This window comes from Trachymyrmex cornetzi, unplaced genomic scaffold (assembly GCF_001594075.2).
Source record: "Trachymyrmex cornetzi isolate Tcor2-1 unplaced genomic scaffold, Tcor1.1 scaffold392, whole genome shotgun sequence".
NCBI lineage: Eukaryota > Metazoa > Arthropoda > Insecta > Hymenoptera > Formicidae > Trachymyrmex > Trachymyrmex cornetzi.
In genome coordinates this window covers 1,063,267-1,079,567 of record NW_017298663.1, presented here as the reverse complement: position 1 = coordinate 1,079,567, position 16,301 = coordinate 1,063,267, and the positions used below count along the sequence as shown (strand labels likewise).

The 16,301-nt window shown below is 34.0% G+C and overlaps 2 protein-coding genes across 2 annotated transcripts; one reads left to right on the top strand and one right to left on the bottom strand.

The window, feature by feature from the left end:
• Positions 1 to 1,849: 1,849 nt before the first annotated feature.
• On the bottom strand, positions 1,850 to 8,281 carry LOC108764106 (uncharacterized). The gene is made up of 5 exons (XM_018512148.1): positions 8,109 to 8,281; positions 4,895 to 5,030; positions 3,493 to 3,650; positions 3,307 to 3,419; positions 1,850 to 1,938 (listed from the first exon to the last, which is right to left on the bottom strand). Exons 1-5 carry the CDS (start codon positions 8,252 to 8,254, stop codon positions 1,892 to 1,894), a joined length of 600 nt encoding a protein of 199 aa, XP_018367650.1. The 5' UTR covers positions 8,255 to 8,281; the 3' UTR covers positions 1,850 to 1,891.
• Positions 8,282 to 10,080: 1,799 nt separating this feature from the next.
• Atg3 (Autophagy-related protein 3) lies at positions 10,081 to 14,228 on the top strand. Its single transcript, XM_018512074.1, has 6 exons — positions 10,081 to 10,424; positions 12,587 to 12,775; positions 12,858 to 13,103; positions 13,177 to 13,329; positions 13,422 to 13,549; positions 13,617 to 14,228. The coding sequence occupies exons 1-6, from the start codon at positions 10,353 to 10,355 to the stop codon at positions 13,777 to 13,779; spliced, it is 951 nt and encodes a 316-aa protein (XP_018367576.1). The 5' UTR covers positions 10,081 to 10,352; the 3' UTR covers positions 13,780 to 14,228.
• The last annotated feature ends 2,073 nt before the right edge of the window (positions 14,229 to 16,301 follow it).

Below are 16,301 nucleotides of genomic sequence, written 5' to 3'. Positions count from 1 at the left end.
TTTTTCGAAGGTCCTCCGTGGCGAGTAGTAGAAGTCCCCTGGATCACCATTTGGAAACATAAAAAAATTGTTTTCATGAACTACATGAGTTTAGCTAGTGAAGTACACACGATCATAATTTTAGAATTTTTTTCGCAAAATGGCGAGACTTAGAAAATAAATTCGCATTTTCGACGAAAAAAATCGACTTGAATTTTTTATTAAAAAAAATCCTCTTCATCAATTGTTAAAATCGTGTGTACTTCACTAGATAATCAAATGAAGAAGTTACAGTTAAATTTTCAAGTCGATCGGATGAAAACTCTTCGAGTTATACTGCTCGTCGATTTTGAAAACATGGTTTCGAGAAAAACGCGTTTGAAGTTTGAAAACGCTGTAACTTTTCGAAATCATAATAATATGGTCCCCCCTACTTGGGGGCGCACGACTTCCACGCAAAGCAACTACCACCCCACCTCCCTTCCCTGCTTGGAGGCGCACAACTTCGCGAAACGTGAAGGTAGGATGGTAGTCGCTTTGCATGGAAGTCGTGCGCCCCTAAGTAAGAAGGAGGTGAGGTGAAAGTCGCTTCGCGTGAAAGTCGTGCGCCCTCAAGCAGTGAGGTGAGAGTCGCTTCGCCTGAATAGTCGTAAAATATATTTTTAAGTAGGACATTTTTGTTCTACATAATAAAAAAAAAACATCTGTATATGTATACTGAAAAGACATTATTTTTCAAACTTTTCTTCTTAATAACTTTTTAACGAAGGACGAGCGACGGCTAAAACCTGTTGGAGTCACTCAGAGTCATGACCTTGACAACATATTCAAGGTCAAGGTTATTGGAGGATGCTCCCCTAATCTGAATTTTTACCTAAATTTCTCCCTTTTTGGTCTTTCTATGATTTTTTTTGTGAATATTAATGAGAAAATGTATTCTGCATGACTTCGTTTAAATGTAATATTAATTACTCGTTTTTCTAACAAAATCAAAAAAATTAAATTTAAAATTATTAAAGTTAATTTAAATTTTAAAGTTAAAAAATTTATTAATTGAACGTACAAAAAACATATTATTTCGTGAGGAAACACAAATTTGCTTACATTTATTCTGATCTTGTTATGTGTCGCGTCAAATCGACCAGTAGTATATTCGCTATAAGCATATGGCGAGAGTCTTTTCCTTTGAAGCGTTGTTCGATTGTAGGAATATTTTAATGGAAACGCTCGCCGTGCTCGTCACTAAAATCAATCAAGTCGTTGGGAAAGAAATTCAAATGATTGTGTAAAAAGTGGATTTTTAACGATATATTGACTCCTATTTTACGAAATGCAGTAATTGTTTCGACTACAACTTCTTTATAGTTTTCAGCTCTATTCTTACCCAAAAAATTGTAAAAATAATCACGTCTACAGCTTTCCATAATTCGTAAACGTACGCCTGTATTACATTTTATCTTTATTTTTGCGGACAATCGAAGTTTTTTATATGTAAAGAAAAAAATTATTTTTAGATACAATTTCGGAGCTATTTGAGCCTGGCTAGTTAGCTTACGCCAATTCGTATAATACAAATTCTTTTACAGAATGTAGTCTAATATGTCACTTCTTGAAGCTTTTTTATGATCCTGTTCCTTTCGATACCTTCAATACATTAAATCTTACTGTCTTACTCAAAGGTCTGCATTCTCTAATGCAAATTATTTTTGTTGCACACTGTTATCTTACATCAGTAATTATGGTTATACTATTCTTTATATATAAAAGAAAATATTTATTTAAAAAGCAGTTCTCATACAGAAGGAGAAAATAGTTATAATTTATCAATATATATAAAATATTTTCATTTTCGCATAATTTTATCCATTTGGACTTCCTTATTGCTTCATTGAATCCATGTATCTTTTCCTTTCTAATGAAAACTCTCCTTAACCAAAAATTGCGTAAAAGCGAGGATTTCTAAAAAAAAAATGTTTGTCAAATCTTCCTGTAATAATATTTGAATAACTAAACTTAAATATATGTATATTCCGCAATACACAATACAGTAGTAAGCCTTATAGCGAATTCGGTCACTTGCATTACGCTAGATCAGTGCATACTAAAAGCTGCTTTACATAAAATTAGCAAAGTTAAATGTAAAAATATATAAATATTTTAAACGATTAACTATTTACAAATGATCATTTATTGTTTGTCACATTATTTAACAAAATATATATGTATCATTTTATTGTCAAAGTTGATTATATTGTATATCACTGCATTGAGATATTTTATATAAAGCAGCTTTTAATATGTACTGGTCCAGTGTAGTGATCGAATTCATCATTAAGCCGTAGGCGTCGTCTACAATACACGAAGTAAGAAGTAAGAGTAAAAAATTGACCAATCACAGTCGAATGTGAGAAGAATAATCGACTGTGATTGGTCAATTTCTTACTCTTACTTCTTACTCCGTGTATTGTAGACGACGCCTTAAGAAATTGATCACTCACAGTCGAACTCACAAAAAAATAATCGATTATGATTGATCAATTCCTTAAGGCTTAAGGTGAATTCACATGCAAGCGTCAAGCAGCGGAAGCAGCAACCAATCAACGAGGCGATATTTACAGTGACGTAAAAAATATTTTTTATACCAATGCCCGTATCGCCCAGATAATTGTTGCTTCCGCTGCTTGATGCTTACATGTGAATACACCTTTAAGGCTTACTACTCTATTACCCCGAATCTACAATAAATTTTTAAACTTTAAGCCATAAGGAATGGACGAATCACAATCAATTATTCTCCTCGCATTCGATTGTAGTTGATCAATTTTTTACGGTTTAAGGCTTAAAACACCTATTGTAGATCCGGACTTATCGTTGCGGGGTAAGAGACACGTTCGAAGCTAATGTACTAGCAAATTCAACGTACTGCACTTTGAAATAGTGAACAAAGATGCGATTTTAACCATTACCGTATGTATATGTATTCGCACAAAAGTATCCGTAAGTGCAGCCACAAAAAAGGAATAAGGAATACAAACTTCAATCTATCAGAAATCGGATACACCGAAATACACAGTTTCTGATAAATTAAAATCGTTTTCCTTATTCCAGGCTTATAGTAGTCGGTGTCATTAGGTTTGTTCGCGTCGCATGCTCCAACATGTTCCAATGTGTTCCTGTTATAGCTTCTACTCACTTTAACGAGCGCGTTAAAATGAGTAAATGCTATAGTAGCATTTAAGAGCATGTCAGATGCGAACAAACCTATTGTGTCACGCAGACATTTGTATAGTAAAAAAGCTGAGAAATGAAGAAATAAATTACGCCTACTATTTGTGTACTTTCTTCCACGATCCTCTTCCACGAAAGAAGAAATCAGATTGCTGACAGTCTCCTCTATCTTGTAATCAATTGATTTCATACAATCGCTGATACGAAGATACCTGATGCATACAAAACATAATAAATTAATATTAAGATCTCATTTATCACAGCTGTTCTTAAAAAGATGAATACATGTTATGAAAGAATTGGTAACCCTCCGTAGCCCACTGCAGGAGCAGTTCAAGCGCTGGTCGATGAGATGTTCCCTTAATTAATTCTTGCATTAATTTGTCCTTTAAAGATATCTTGCTTCTAGCGTTTTCTAAATTAACCAAATAATTCTTCAAATCCTGAAATCACAGATTTAAATATCGTGTTCTTTATATTAACTTGCAGAATGAAGATCGTAGGAAAGACCGAGGACAAAAGTAACATTTTGACTTTGAAGTGTTATAATAATTAAAATATAATATTTACATTTAAAAAATATGTATCTTTAGATGTAGAATTTATTTAACTACAAAATTTTCTTTGGTTTAATTTTTTTATGTAACTAGAAAAAAGTTATGTTTGTTTAAAGACTATGAGGAATTTTGTTACAACCGTCCTAATCCCGTGAACAATTGTAACAATAGAGGGGGATAATTGTACCACATTTGCCAGAGGTACATAACACAACTACATAAGTCATACTCTTTCTTGCAGCTGCACGAATGAATAACTGGTCCTTTATAATCTCTTTGAATGTCTGTTTGTATAAAGGCACTTTTTTTATATAATTTTTCTCTTATATGTTTTGCGTTTTCTTGTTAACAGCATTCTATGAAGAAAAATACAAATAACATTGTACAATATAATATTAAAATTAAATTAAATAAGTTCGAGGACAATTGTAACGTTACAACTGACCCCAAGCATCGATGTTACTATTATCCCCTGATGGTATTTTATGATTTATAGTAATTTTTTTAAATAAAAACCTAGATAAAAATCAACTCAAATGTGCAAACCATCAACGCAGATAATCGTTAAAACATTAAGATAATACATTATATCTTCGTTATAAAGAAAAAAAAAATTTTTAGATTTTATGCACGCAATAAAACTTACTTATAGCGTTTTCTCTTGGGATACACTGGGTGCAACCTCGCACCAGTTGCATGTAAGCGCTACATTAAGCTACACTAGAGTGGTGCACACCATGATGTACATTATTGCGCTAAAACCCTGTTCCCGCTTGACTTCCATTTTCAAATTTTAAATGTCACACTGGCTCTATACCGTCCCTTTGAGACGGTGTAACAAAATCCCACTTCGTGCATAAAATTTGCACCACACCGTAGCCATGGATACACTGTCTGAGTTGCACTAGTGGGACGATAGTGCAACCAAGAGAAAACGCTATTAATGTATGGAAAAATTAATTTTTGCTCCTGCACTCGTGCATGTTCCTCGAGAATCAGCATTTAACGAACGATTCAATCTATCTACAAAATTTTACCATACAGCCACATACCCATATTTATTATAGTTTAAGAAATATTAATGATATTACTATTGTCCCCTTGTTATTTTTGTCTTCGATCTCCCCTACCTGATTGGCATCATTAAATTGCGTCAGGATATTCGAAAGAAGTGCAATTTCTTCCTCGAGGCCCATAAGGATTTTAAATATCAATCTTTCCCGCGTTTTCTGATCTATGCTATTTTCTGCTCCGTCTATTTTTTCACTGCACAGTAAAAAAATTAATCAATTAATCGATGTTAAGAAGCCGATTTGTTTTCTTATATTATTTATGAATTAGATTATTAATTTATTTTTAAATTTGAAAACTTATTATTCAAACCATTCAAATTTTCGTGACTGTCGATATAAGCACTTTATGCCTGCACTTGCGTAGGATTAAATAATTGTCCCAGAGAACATTGAGACATCTTATAAGACATCATAAGGACGTCCTAAAATTCACGAGACATTTTTTGGAAGTACCCGAATGACATCTTTAAGATGTCTTATGCGTCGATTTACGACCTAAAGACATTATCCTTAAAACGTCTTATGGGCCTTCTACAATAAGCCATTAGTTATAAATTAGAAGTCAGAAGCTAAAAATTGACCAATCAGTCGTCAGTTTTTAACTTCTGACTTCTGATTTATAACTAGACATCGGATTTCTATGCAATTGCATATTTTTTTAGAGTGCGGATTGGAAAGTAAGACTAAAGTAGAAATATGTCTTATTAAAAAAGCATTTTAAAAATGCATATTTATTTGTGCATATTTTGCATATTTGTACATATTTTGCATATTTGCATATTTTTGCATATTTGTATATTTTGGGCATATTTGCATATTTCGCGCATATTTGCATATTTTTACATATTTTAAACAATTTTATGTATTTTATATTAATGTCAAGCTGTAGAACGACAATTTAACGATATCGTTAGAGTCGTTAAGATTTTTTGGAAAATTTACGGAATATGCCCCTCAAATACGTAAATAAAGTAAAATACATAAACATTTATCATTACCACTTTGGAACATGCGAACGTTCAGACGTTCTGAAATCAGTACATTGCTAGCTGTTATCTTGTGAAGTAGTCGCGAGAGAGTGAATATTACTTCGAAAAATATTAACTAAAATGTTCACTAACATTCTTTAGTTAGTCATTTGACTTAACAGCGAGGAGACAGTAATTGGTAGCCTCTCAACCAGACAGTAGGGAGACACTCATCCCCACTCTTACATGGATTTAGTTTCAATTTCATACAATATTTTGCTTGACATCGATGTGTTCCTCGGGAAAATTTGCTACTGAAGATGGTTTGAAGTAAACCAAAACGTTCAATGTGTCTATATTTATTGGTATTGTTTTTTAATATATTATGTGAATAATTTATGAGTTATGTTGATTGCGCAACGATTACCGCGCTATGTTATGCTCTCATTGTTCGTATATTATACTATTGTTGTTTTCGAAAAATATTATAAAGTTCATAAAATGGAAAAAATTAAAAAGAAGAGATGTGTTCTAATTAACAACTGGATAAGTTCAATGAAAAATATTTTGTTTTTGATGGAGCAAATGTTTGTTGCAACTTATGCAAAAAACATTTTGTATGTGTTGGTTTATAACAAATAGTTCACTCAAGTCCTTAAAGTTTTATATTGAATTTGTGTTAAATACGTGAAATATGTTAAAAAAATTTTTCAATTTTATATTACTAAATTTAAGTATTGTGCACAATTTAATTATATAAATAAATTTTGCTTTCAAGATTTCATGTGAACGGAAATCGCAATTGACACAACATTTAAACACTGCAGTATGCAAAAGCAATAAAGCTGAAAATCACAATTTGGATATTAATTTAAAAGATAATACAAATTTTGTTATGAATTGTGTGAAGCAATGGTGACTGTAAATGTGCCTTGGCATGCACTCGATAATAAAATGGAGTAATTTTTTGAAAAAATATACAAATCGAAAAATTCCTAATGAATCGACGCTTCGAAAAAATTATTTCAAAAAATGTTACAATAGAAAAATTCAAAAAATTCGTGATATTGGTAAAAATTATGTTTGAATTTCTGTAGATGAGACTACAGATAATTCTGGTCGTTACATAGCTAATTTAATTATTGGAAAAATGTGCGAATATGAACCAGGAATTCCATATTTACTTGCATGTAAACAATTGGAATAAACGAATCATGCAACTATTGCTCGATTTATCAATACAACACTGTTGACATTATAGCCAAATGGTAATGGAGAAAAAGTATTATTACTCGTCACAGATTCAGCTGCATATATGATAAAAGCTGATGATCATTTGAAAATATTTTATCCCAATATGCATTTAACTTGCTTGATTCATGGATTAAATAGAATCAGGGAACAAATATGTTTTTATTTTCAATCAGTTAACAAATGAATATCTTCAGTAAAAAAAAAGTATTTTTAAAAGCTTCACTTCGTATTGAAAGTTACCGAGAAAAAATGGATACAATATCATTACTTCCTGACCAACCATTACAGATGACAGATTAATGATTGCGTTACATAGTAACACTTTAGTCAACTTTAACGTCCAATGCTCGCTTTGCGGAGCAGTCTCGGACTTTTTTCTGCCAGATTCTTTCATGTTTTTCGCAAAAACGCGTCGAATGAACCTAATTTCATTGAAATCGGAGGTAGTTCTTCTGAAGAATTACCCTTATTTTGTCTCTGTGACAGATTTCCTAACCTTAATAATTATCAACTTTAACGCTTAATATCTCGGATCACAGGGCAGAGTGACGCTTTTTTTGCCAGATTCTTTCATCTCGTGCAAAAACGCATCAAATAAACCTAATTTTATTGATCTTTGAGGTGATTATGCTGAACTGTATAATTACCTGAAAATGTTTGAAAGATATCTAAAAGGCGTCTTTTGAAAAAGTCTTAAAGACGTCTAGTTCAAGACGTCTTTTGGATGTTCATGATCTTTCAGACATGCATGTTCTCTGGGATATTTTATTTTCTCGTATGGTAACAGAACGTTTTATTTATACTTCATAATAACGTTTAATTTTTTTATCTCGTATGCAATACATTTATTTTGATTTCCGATTTATTGTTGGTTTCAAGATGTTATTGATTATGAAAAAACGTTATTTTTCTAAAATCAAATATTTGGATGTCATTTTTTCTATCCTCGCTTTGCCAAGCGCAATCGCACCACCTGGTTTACTCCAGTCTACTTCTGTCAAGATTCCGCAGTAGCAGATTGCAGAAGCCTGCAATTGTTGTCTACTTACTTCGTGACATGACGCAATTGCTCTGTTCGATTAGCTAGACCTTCGAGCGATCTCTCAGCCTTCTTTGATAATTCCTTCCATTTGTCATCCAGCGTTCCTAGACGTACAAAGTAGCGTACGAGGCACATGTGAAGCTCCCGTGCCATCTTTAAATTCACAAGTGGAGTGTCGAGACTGTCGAGTGTCGAGATCAAGGCATAGACTTATAAGATAGACGAAACCATGGTGTAACAAGAAAGGTGAACCATTGCGCATAATGGCGAAGGTTTGAGATCTTGACCAATCAGGGCTTGAGCTTTTTTGCAGCGCGCGCTGTTTAAAAGTTTCAGAAATAAGATTGTCTAACGCAGTTTGGAAAAGAATATGTTTTATTTAATATAAATGTTGCAAAAGAAATTCTTGGAACATAAAAATTATAAAATATTTAAAGACATATATATCGCAAAAGAATTTACAAATAAGACGTCATGGTGAATTGTCGCCGAAATGGTAATGTCATGTTTCCACGACGTAATGGCCAAATGTTTACCCGGCAGAATGTACATTTATATTACAAACGTCTTAACATTGGTATAAATGTATATTCTCTCATTTTAATGAAAGATAATCAATAAAAGTATGATTTTGGAATAATTTTCAACAAGGTTTTGTCACTACATTGTAGCTGTTTGTGACATAAAAAATATGAAAAGAAAAAGAAATTATAAGCATTCGGAACATAAACTTACCATAGCTGACTTTTATATCCGTTTATTTTCTTTGGCAAGCTTTGAACCACTGTTTCCTTAGTTCAGGCTCTTTAGGAAAATAATACAAATATATATTGTAATTTTCTTTGTTATTACGACCGGTTCGGCTCTTACAATTTTTAATGTAACACGCTGGCATTTTGTCACTCTGATATTTTAATATGAACTCAATAACCGATAATCAATCGATGATAATGATAAATAACAGTTTCATGCATTCACTGTCATAGCGAAACTCTGTAAGCAGCCATATTGAAGATTTCGCATAAAAGCTCAAAATGTAATTAGGCCTGTTCTTTTTGGCTGAACTTTTACACCAGTTCATCTTTCTTCCTCTTCTTTCCTGCTGGAGAGAAAAGGAAGAAAAATGAACTAGTGCAAAAGTTTAGCCAAAAAGAACAGGCCTTATATGTACACTCGCGGACAAGAATGCCTTTACACATTCAAGATGGATGCGTTTCGGGACACTGTCGAGCCATATACAAATCGGGTGGCACCCAGTTGGACACGGCTCAATTGGACACGAGCCACTTACAGCGCTTGAGACTACAAAGCTCCTAAGCACCGGTCGCTGTGATTGGTGGTGCCCAATCGAGCTGTGATCAATCGGGATCATCCCGATGTTTGGGTAGAGTGTATGGCAGGGAGGATCCCGTTTTCCTACAATCCCGATTGCACACACCACTCATTCTATCTTTGTTTTACGTCTAATAAACAACAAAGATAGAATGATAGAATAATCTCCGCTGTGATGCAAAAAAAATCGTGGCCGCTATTGATCAGCCGCCATTTTGATTTGAGATGGTATTTGAGAGAATCAGGAGCTTTCAGATAAGAGTAGGCGAAGTATTATTTTTATTTATATATCATTCATGTCCATATAGATTTCCATACATCGATAGTACATCGATCGATACATCGATCGCAACGCGCGCGCGAACACTTCTGATTCGCTCAAATGCCACCTCAAATAAAAATGGCGGCTTATCAATAGCGGCCACGAATTTTCCTCAATGCCCATTCCAGTGTTATATAGTTCAATGATGCATACACGGAAGATCGATCTCGGGCTTCAAGAATCGATTTGTCGATTTAATCGGAGCTTAAGAATCGATTTTCTAACAAATTGAATATCGAAAGTAAAAGAATCGATTTTCTAAAAATTGATTTTAGATCGAACTAAAACGCCATTAATCCAACCCAGGTTGGTGCAAACCCGGTCGGGCCGAAAACGCTATTAGATTCTAAAGCTGAGGCTGCTAAGATTGCGTGCTACTTGATTCGAACGTGAATTGATTCGGCGAGTCGAAAAAAAGTGAATAATCTTGCGAGTTGCGAATATCGTGACGCAAAAAGGAAGATTTTTTATCGCGGACTCAAAATGAGACTCAGCTGAACGGCACTATTGTCCCTTTTCGCACGTCTGTGCATCGGATACGGGCTATCTATTCATCTGTCTGTCTCGCTCCGAATCGTCGAGTACAAATCGTAGACAATGCAAAGCGTGATAAATTCCGTGAAGGGCACTGCGTTGGGCGTTGCCGAATACTTGACGCCGGTGCTGAAGGTAAATTCTCATCTGCTTCCAATTGATATTACGTATGTTGGGAATTTCAAATAATGACGGATTTCAACCTTATCGAGTCATCTTTATGTTGATTCTACAATGAGTCGGTAGTTGGTAGTCCTAAGGCTAATTCTATAATGTGCTTTTTGTTTCCTGTTTCTTGCTTGTCTCTTGCCTTCTTGATCAAAAAGGCAAGAGATAAACAGCAAGAAACAGGAAACAAAAAGCACATTGTAGAATTAGCTTTAGTCTTATCGTGAATTGATGAAGTTGGCCAATAGCCAACTTGTACGACTAAGAGACTACCGATTTTCTTAAGACTGGCCAAATTTGACTTTATTCCTTCCTACTGGTCGAGCTAAATGACTCGTATAATTAACAACTTGTAGATGTGAAAAATCAGTCACCTATTTAGGTTAAGGCTGATTAAAACTTTACGATTTTTCGACTACCGATTTATTGTAGAATTAGTTTTAGGTCTTAAAAACTTGTAATAAGACAACTTCCTTACAAACTTAAATCAGTCAAGATAAGCCATTTCCATTGTTCATACTTAGTAAACACATGGTAACAGTATGCTAACATTTTTAAGGAAGTATTACAGCAGATTGTGTGTGATATCAATAATACATTTGCATTAAGTTCACGTTCTATCGATTTATGCTTGTTTCCATTCATATAGATTAATTTTAATCTCGGTTCAATTTATTTTTCATCTTTTTTAATCTTTAGAACTAGAAAAAGATGAAGAATTAGGCCGGAATCAGACTGCATTTAAAGATTAAGATTGGAGATTGAAGAATTGAAATTTGATCAATGAGGACAAAGGAATTTTAGTTTCTATTGTTTTGATTGATCAAATTTCGATTTTTCAATTTCAATCTTCAATGCGTAATCTGATTCCAACCTAAGTTGAACCGAGATTAAAGTTAATCCATATCGGTCAAAATGAATATTAATCTGACAACAGAAACAATTTGTCATATATATATTTAAAACAAATTTGTCATATGTATATATATTTACATGATAATATTTTATTCAATTTCTGCAGTAAATCCTGTCATTCTGTTAGCAGATTTTTTACTGAAATTTTACCAAAATTTGTAGTAGATATTTTACAGATTTAGAATTGACGCTGTTAATTATGCGATCAATTAAATAAATAGTTTAATATTAAATATTTAACAGTTATATAACCACTCAAATTTGGAATCGAAATATTTAAATACAGTTGTGTTGTCGGATGTGATTGTAGTAAGTTATGATTAGACTTACTAATAAATATTATATTATTTATTTTAATTATGCACTGTTAATGCAGCGTCGATTCTCATAGCTCTTGATTTAACTATATACTTTATTTTAATTTTTGAGAATCCATATTCTGGAAGGAGGAATCATATTCTGTATATAGGCTTGATTACAAAAACCAAGCAGAATCTGCCATATTATCATTTAAATAATGTGTCTTATTTAAACAATTATTATATATTCTGTAAGCAGATTTTTACTAGCATTTTGCCAAAATTTGTAGCAGATGTTTTGCAAAATTTGTCGTCGATTAATTTGACTGTCTAGATAGTTTTTATTGATTTCTTTTACTTAACTCTTTTTTTATTGTCATTATATAGGACAACTGTATTTAAGTGGAATTGACTGTTAAACAATTCCACTAATCAGAACATAATTTTAGTGTTTATTAATATTCGTATAATAGTTGCTTTTGAAATATATATATATATATTCGATTACACAAAGCAATTTTAATTTATTCTATTATAGACTATTTAAAATTCCTTAAAAACTCCCGATATTCTAAATTTTTATTATATCTCCAATTCCAAATTTTTATTATATCTTTAACGTAATAATAATTTATAGTAAATTAAACTTATGTTTAAACTAAAATAAAACTTATTTTTATTATGTCACAACATAATTTTAACTTATTGATAAGAATCTTAATTCTTTATGCTCCTTAATTGCATATTTAATCTTAATTTTTTTTAGACAAATATTTTTTAACAGGTTTATATTAGATAAAATTTGTTTTATGCTGTAAAAAGTAAAACGGCTTTCCATTGATTTTTTTACATATGTTTTTTCATTGCAATTTATTGAATATTGTATATTTATATGAATCGCATAATTCTTTTAAGGAGAGCAAATTCCGAGAAACTGGTGTCTTGACACCAGAGGAGTTTGTAGCAGCCGGCGACCATTTGGTGCATCATTGTCCCACATGGCAATGGGCTACCGGTGATGAGGATAGGGCCAAGTCTTACTTACCAAAGGGTAAACAGTTCCTTCTTACTCGTAACGTTCCCTGCACACGTCGATGTAAACAGGTAATATTGTAGCTAAAGATAGCATGCAATTTTCTTTTCTCTCTCCAGTTTGAACATAATACCATTTGTCTTCTATTTATAGATGGAATACAGCAATGAGCAAGAATGTATTATCGAAGCTGACGATCCTGAAGGTGGTTGGGTGGACACCCATCATTACGCTACTAGTATCGCTGGCCTAGACGAAAGAGTGACAGAAATGGCATTGGAAGAGACACTGGGAGAACCATCTCAATTTCAAGATAACGCAGACGAGGACGAGGATGATGAGGATGCTGCTGATATGGATGCTTTTGAAATTAGTGGCATGCTAGATGAGCAGGATAAGGTATTGAGCGTAAATCTGCCAAAAAAGGAGATTTTCTGAATTAATAATTATAGAAAACAATATTTTCTTATAGCATGCGGTGACGGAAAGCACTAAAAAGAATAGCCACGAAAAACGGGACTTGTTTACGGAGGGAGAGATTATTCACACTCGCACTTATGATTTGTACATTACATACGATAAATATTATCAAACACCCAGATTATGGTTGTTTGGCTACAACGAGGTAAAACGTGTATTATTTTTTTCTAATTTCTTAAATTGTTGAATTATCGCATCCCTTTCTAGATCTACTGTATTATTTATTTTACACATTAGAATCGGAAGCCGCTTAACGTAGAAGAGATGTACGAAGATGTTAGCCAAGATCATGCTAAGAAGACAGTTACGATGGAGACTCATCCTCATATACCTGGTCCTCCTATGGCTTCTGTTCACCCCTGCAGGTAAAAAGAAGATAAAAAGAGACATAAATTTTGATAGATTGATTAAAAATAAATTATTTATACACAGGCACGCTGAAGTAATGAAGAAAATTATGGAGACAGTGATGGAAGGCGGTGGAGAATTAGGAGTGCACATGTACCTCATAATATTTCTGAAATTTGTTCAATCCGTCATACCAACGATCGAATATGACTACACGCAAAATTTTATGCTAAATGCAGCCAGTTAAATGCATCACTAGTATTAAGTTATCAGCATTATATTGTGATTATTATAAATTGCTTTCCAATTGTATTTAGTGGCTACATGAGATAATTGTGTATCCATGTTTACGCTTTTCATCATAAATGCAAAGATAGAAGGTCATAAGGATATTCGAGATTATAAGGATTCTAAAGAATTTCGAATTGACTTTCGAGGATTCAGGAAAATATTGAATATAAATATTTACACCAGTGAATTGAAAAGATATGAAATTGCACGTATTTCGAGCGTTCAGCATTTAAGGATCCATTTGTACATTTGTCCTAATTAATTTTAATCAAATACACCTCAAGATACTTTTTCTACATTACAAGGTACTGAGTTGAATAGATATTTGATTTATTTTAACAAACGTTAGACAAACAAGGAATAAAGGCTATGCAGAAAGTAGCAAAAGAAATCGAGAGAGAGAGAGAGAGAGAGAGAGAGCAAGTGAGAAAGAGGAGGGAGGGAGGGAGAGAGAAAAAAGGTCGTTTCAATAAAGGTATTTTCCTATTTCTTATATGTTTATAATTAAGTTAATTATTTGTTAATTTATCATTTACAAAAAAACTTAAATATTTATCAAAATGGATTGTAATTATTATGAAAATAAATTGGAATATTTCGAATATTATCTGTATGTGATAACCAACTTATTTACCGTAGTTATAGAAAGGTGATTAAAATTTAGCTTTTTCCGGTTCTTAGTCTCGACCGTTTCCTCTGTGATTTACTTACTTACATACCAAGAAGATACATAATTATTTACATTTCACTGATAATCCATGACATTTCCATAAATTTACTAGTGCATAAATTAACTTGAGTGCGATTAAATGAGCAGCTGACAGAATTATGGGATACCTGTGATGCGATGTCACATTTGTTGTTTTATGAGCTTTCAGACAGTTTTTTTTTTGCCGTGTATCGCCGGATGGCGGATAAGAGAATGCGTTTACCTGTCTTTTCTGGTTATATGGCACATATGTTCCTTAAACCAAAAAACAACATAAAAACGAATAAATAAGCCTTCCTATACACTCCTAAAAAAGTTAAATCTGGAGACGCTGGTAGTATCTCGGCGCTAAGCTATGCGCAGCGACACTACCGTGGCTACTTTACGCGAACCGTACAGATCTAACCGCTGCCCATCTACCTCTCCTAATCCACGTAAAAATACTATTCTTGTTTATAATATTTCTATTCCTGAGCTTATAATCGAGTCTAATCTTTTCATTGTCATATTTGTGACATTGCTATATAATGTGATCGACATCTTCAACTTCATATCCAGTCACATCTGGAGCTATCCAAAGACACAGACTGCGCGATTGGCGATCCGTGTGTCAAAATGGTCGATAGGGATGAGAGAGAAGGATCATGGCAGCGGCCATTTCTATCTCTTTCCATTCAATAGTGTAATGGGAGAGAAAATGAGAGGGAGATTGGCCGTCTTCCACGGTCCCTCTCTTCATTATTGTCGACATTTGATATATTACTTAGATATACGGATCGCGCAGTCCATTCTCTATGTTTTTGGAGCTATCATAATATAATCCTTTCTAGCTAGTGACTCATTAAGATTATAATAATTCGACCCAAGTCTATTAACAACAGTCACCAACGCTTCTTCTTCTTCTTCTATATTTAAGTAGTCCAGGTTCCGGTGTAGCCGGATTAACGTGGCCAGTCGCAGCCCTTTAACACTCCCATAGTTCCGATAGCTACGTAATGTCACCGACATCACCGTGGCGCTGGGAACATCCAGCGTGCTGAATCAGCTGAATATACAGGGTGTTTGAAAATTACCGGGTAATCGATCACGAGCAGGTAGAACGGACCGAATTGAATTGAAAATTCTTATATCATTTTGTAGGTTGCGCAATAGTTAATCAGATATTAACGTTTAAAAATAGTCGAATAAGCGCGTCCGGCCGGCCTACTGCTGCCGAATATACAACCTACCGTCCCCACCGATCGCACGGCGAGCGGTCCGCTGGGAGTGGGAACTGCCACTAAACGTCTTCAAACAACTCGAACGACACGCCTAGCAAGCCATCTCTACTCCCTGCTTTGGCTGAGGCCAGAGGCATGACGGGTTCATTGGCATCATCAGAAATGGCGGGAGAACACATAATGGCATCACCGGATTGAGTGGGCGTCTCCACAGCCTTGATTTTAGTTTTATGTGAGTCATTTTGCTGCATGCTTCTCTTCCTAAAAACTAGAGCGAACTCTTGATCCGTATCCATGGGGAGAGGTGTGCTGCTACTTTCACTTATAGACTACAAGACTGCATTAGCTACGCATTCAAACTAAGTTTTCGCTATTAAATTGAGAAGTGTAGAGTCAACTATGTCAGAATCTAAGTTTTCCGATAAAACATGTCCATTCGCAGAGTTGGAAGGCACTGGGGAATTGGAAGAGGAAGAGAGGACAAAAGAGAGCGGCCGGCCGACGCGGCCGTCGATCGAGCCGACCGAGGCACCCCCCCCCCCCCCCCCC

Coding starts and splice junctions, on each gene's coding strand:
- LOC108764106 (XM_018512148.1), bottom strand. CDS start 8,254: ATGGCACGGGAGCTTCACATGTGCCTCGTACGCTACTTTGTACGTCTA. Junction 5,031..8,108: donor CAATTGCGTCATGTCACGAA/GTAAGTAGACAA, acceptor TTTACTGTGCAG/TGAAAAAATAGACGGAGCAG. Junction 1,939..3,306: donor TGGAAGAAAGTACACAAATA/GTAGGCGTAATT, acceptor TTTTTTTTTTAG/AAATCCTCGCTTTTACGCAA.
- Atg3 (XM_018512074.1), top strand. CDS start 10,353: ATGCAAAGCGTGATAAATTCCGTGAAGGGCACTGCGTTGGGCGTTGCC. Junction 10,425..12,586: donor ACTTGACGCCGGTGCTGAAG/GTAAATTCTCAT, acceptor AATTCTTTTAAG/GAGAGCAAATTCCGAGAAAC. Junction 13,550..13,616: donor GCTTCTGTTCACCCCTGCAG/GTAAAAAGAAGA, acceptor ATTTATACACAG/GCACGCTGAAGTAATGAAGA.